The sequence below is a fragment of the Triticum aestivum genome, chromosome 5D (genome assembly GCF_018294505.1).
Source record: "Triticum aestivum cultivar Chinese Spring chromosome 5D, IWGSC CS RefSeq v2.1, whole genome shotgun sequence".
In the NCBI taxonomy this organism is placed as follows: domain Eukaryota; kingdom Viridiplantae; phylum Streptophyta; class Magnoliopsida; order Poales; family Poaceae; genus Triticum; species Triticum aestivum.
Window position 1 is genome coordinate 444,765,337 of NC_057808.1, and position 3,347 is coordinate 444,768,683.

A 3,347-nucleotide genomic window follows, 5' to 3' on the forward strand; every position below is an offset into this window, starting at 1 on the left:
GGTAAAGTTGCATTATTTTACTTGTTATGTTTCCATCAATTTACAAAATATAGTATCACTGTTAGTGATCATGCCATTATTTGGCATTCACCATGCTCCTGCCATACCGGGGGAAGAAACGTATACTTGCAGTATTCCTCTCATCAAGAATTGACTATTGATCAGAGCTGTCATGGACAGGATTTTGATCGGGTACACATTGATCTAGCTGCAATTTGGGTTCTATGTTGTATTATAGCCTTTTTATAGCAAGTCACCATCTTTGTATTCTGTGATCTCTATATGCAAACTTATTGCCATGTTTTCATCCCTTCTGATTAGATTGTGGGTTGCTTTTCTCTAATATAACATTGTGGGATCTTGCTTCACTGCAGCAACCCAATGATCCAAATAAAAAAAATGAACAGTTAGGTTTTGAAAAATATTATATATGCACAGTGTGATGAACTACTGGTGCAAGAGAAAAATATCATCGCTAACGTTTCTTCATCAATTAATACCCTAATAAGTTATAAATTTCAGAATTTGGTTTATCTAGATCTGTCGTTAGCCGTTTAACTTGACGTGCTTTTAAAAAACATCAGTTTCTACTTAAGCTGTTGGACCTTGGAAATTTGTGTGCTTGTTTGAATCATTTAGTAGAAGTGATAGATGCTCGAGTGTCAGACTTGAGTACCTAACAGTGCACATGACCATAATACTATTAGCAGCACCTTGCCAATACGTTGATGATACTGACTTTGAACATGGTACCCCATCATCATATTGAAGTATGCTGGTGGTTGGGTAGCGAGCACCTTTTATGATAGAAGTTTGGCGTGCGTTTTTGTCGACTGTTGAAGAAGAGAGGATTGTACTCCTTCCATCTGAAAATACTTGTCAGAATGGATTAAAATGAATGTATCTAGCACTAAAATACGTCTAAATACATCCATTTCTTTGATAAGTATTTCCGAACGAAGAGAGTACTTGATAGGCGCGGATAGTCATCAAGCAAGATAGATGCGCACATGAATGCTCGGGAGAGCCACAAGTGCTTGTAATAAGGCTATGTCGTTAGCTCTCGACTTGAATGTGCCGACAATCCAGGTGGCTTCTGACTGTTCTGTGGTGGTGAAATACTGTCGCTCCATGCAGGTATGCAACCATACTTCCCGAGATATACATCGCCGGGCCACTTTTTCGGGGATCGATTTCAAGCATGAAAAAAGGCGGCATAACATCAGTTAGCTAAGGCTTGTCTACCCTGGCCGCAGGGCGTCATTTGTGTCTAAATTATGTACCTGAATTTACTTGTATCCCACAAACCATTGTGGAATGAATAGATCAGCCCTGTTTCTCTGAGAGGAACTCTTTTTCCTTTGACGAATAATGAATCAATTTTTGTGGCATTGTAGAAAAATCACTGCAACATTTTAGTGGTTCAATCATTTGTTAAGACCAAACAGACAATGATATCTTTATTAATACACCCACCCACCCACACACGCCAAGTTTTAGTATGAGAAAACCAACAATGACACTCGCTAGACGAAGTTACATCGAGCGATCCCGCCATGGAGCCAGCCAACCACCACGCATTACTACTAGCCAACGCTAGTTGTTAACTCTCGAGCATACCTTCCTGATCTCTGCGCCTTGGTCGCCTCTGGTCTTGATCCCGATTTTTCCCATATTCTCCATGGCTCTCTCGAACTTCCTCTCCCACGCCCCTGCCCTGTTCGCGTTTTCAGTCACCTGCGTCATCGTTTCCGTCGAGTTGAGCACGGCGTCCGAGGTGAAGAGCACTTTCCTGTCGATCACGTTCCGGTAGTACTGCTTGTCCAGGACATCGGGGGTCACTTGGTCTTGGTTCACGTTGGTGTTGTCGTTGCCGTTGCACTGGGCCCTGAGCTTGGCGGCAAATGCCGGGTCCATCTCAGAGAAGCGGCTGGAGAAAAACAAGCAGCGGGCGCGGCCGATGGTGTGCGCGCCTGAGAGTGTGACCATCTCGTCAGAGGTGAGCCCCTTGGCCGCGAAACTCGCCTGGAGCTCCGTGACGTTGGAGAAGGGCCCGGGCAGCTGGTCGGTCTCGTTGGCGAAGGACTCGCGCCCGTCGTAGCGGCCGCCCGGCATCGGGACGTTGATCCTGTGGTTGCTGAGGAAGTAGGACGCGTCGCGGGCGGCGAAGGCGACGATGTCGGCGCATGAGACTCTGCTGGGGCAGGCGGCCTCGATCGCCGCCTTGGCCGCGTCGATCACCTCGAACCCTCGTAGGCTGTTCTTGTTGGGAGGGCCTTCCCGCTCCGTGTCGCTGTTCTTGGAGTTGGTCGTGGTGAGGAGGACGGAAGCATCGCACCCCTGAATGTAATGAACATGTTGATCCTCTTAAATGACAATGCAGTTAAAGTACACCTAATATAAGAAGAGATATCGAGGAGCTGTGTGTGCGTACCCGAACGAAGCAGTCGTGGAAAAAGAGACGGATGAGGCCCGCACCAATGCCAGGGTTGGCGGCCACGGCGTCCCTCACGGCACCCCTCACGATCCCTTCCGCCCTGGGGCAGTAAGACGTCGACCTCCTGTTGTCGTAGTAGCCGTAGCTGAGTCCTGACCCCGTGGGAGAAGCCCCCCGCTGCCGGCGGTTCACCCTGGGGCCGCGAGGACAGAGCCGCGGGTTGAAGGTGGGTAACCTCATCCAACCGTTGAAGCAAATGCTTGCGCCCTCGCACGCCGCCGGCCCGGCCAGGAAAGCGGCCAAGACGATGATCGCTGCGAGCTTGGTCACCATCTTCTCTTCGCACCGGTCAGTAGATAGATGGTCGTGTAACGTCGTGTGTTGTTTGCTCCGCCTGGGTTACGGGTGGCATATTTATAGGTCGTCGGGACGAAGGCAGTAGCTAGGCAACAAGGTATGGGCACAGCCGCGCTTCGTGGGCGGTGCACGTTGCGATGGACCCGAGTTTCCACCGGACAGCTCAAGGGGCTGACCGGGGGCGTTGGATGCATCAAGTTGCACTGTGTCTCAGTGATTGCGCGTCGGCCTCGCGGTGCCGGTGTGCGTGGGGACACGCTGGGTTAACGTTGAAAGCTGCATGGGTCGAACAGTGGCTCCGCCTTGCTGTCCTCGCCGGATTTGTTCATTTAGTGGAAAATGTCCACAACGTCAACAACCACTCCATGCAGGCACATTTGCATTAACAGCTGCAGCAGCTGCTAGCTACTAACCGGTTGCATTAACTCGAGCAGGTTTCGTTGACACGTTCACATGCATGCGTGCATGCATGCATACGAGTGCTTTTACTACTACACCTCCGTTCTTCAAACTGCCCCAACGACAAATATTTAGGATCGGAGGCAGCAGTTTT

The 3,347-nt window shown here is 49.6% G+C and overlaps 1 protein-coding gene across 1 annotated transcript; it reads right to left on the minus strand.

The window, feature by feature from the left end:
• Window positions 1-1,430: 1,430 nt before the first annotated feature.
• Window positions 1,431-2,810, minus strand: LOC123125416 (peroxidase 2). Its single transcript, XM_044545912.1, has 2 exons — window positions 2,435-2,810; window positions 1,431-2,340 (listed from the first exon to the last, which is right to left on the minus strand). The coding sequence occupies exons 1-2, from the start codon at window positions 2,768-2,770 to the stop codon at window positions 1,597-1,599; spliced, it is 1,080 nt and encodes a 359-aa protein (XP_044401847.1). The 5' UTR covers window positions 2,771-2,810; the 3' UTR covers window positions 1,431-1,596.
• Window positions 2,811-3,347: the final 537 nt, after the last annotated feature.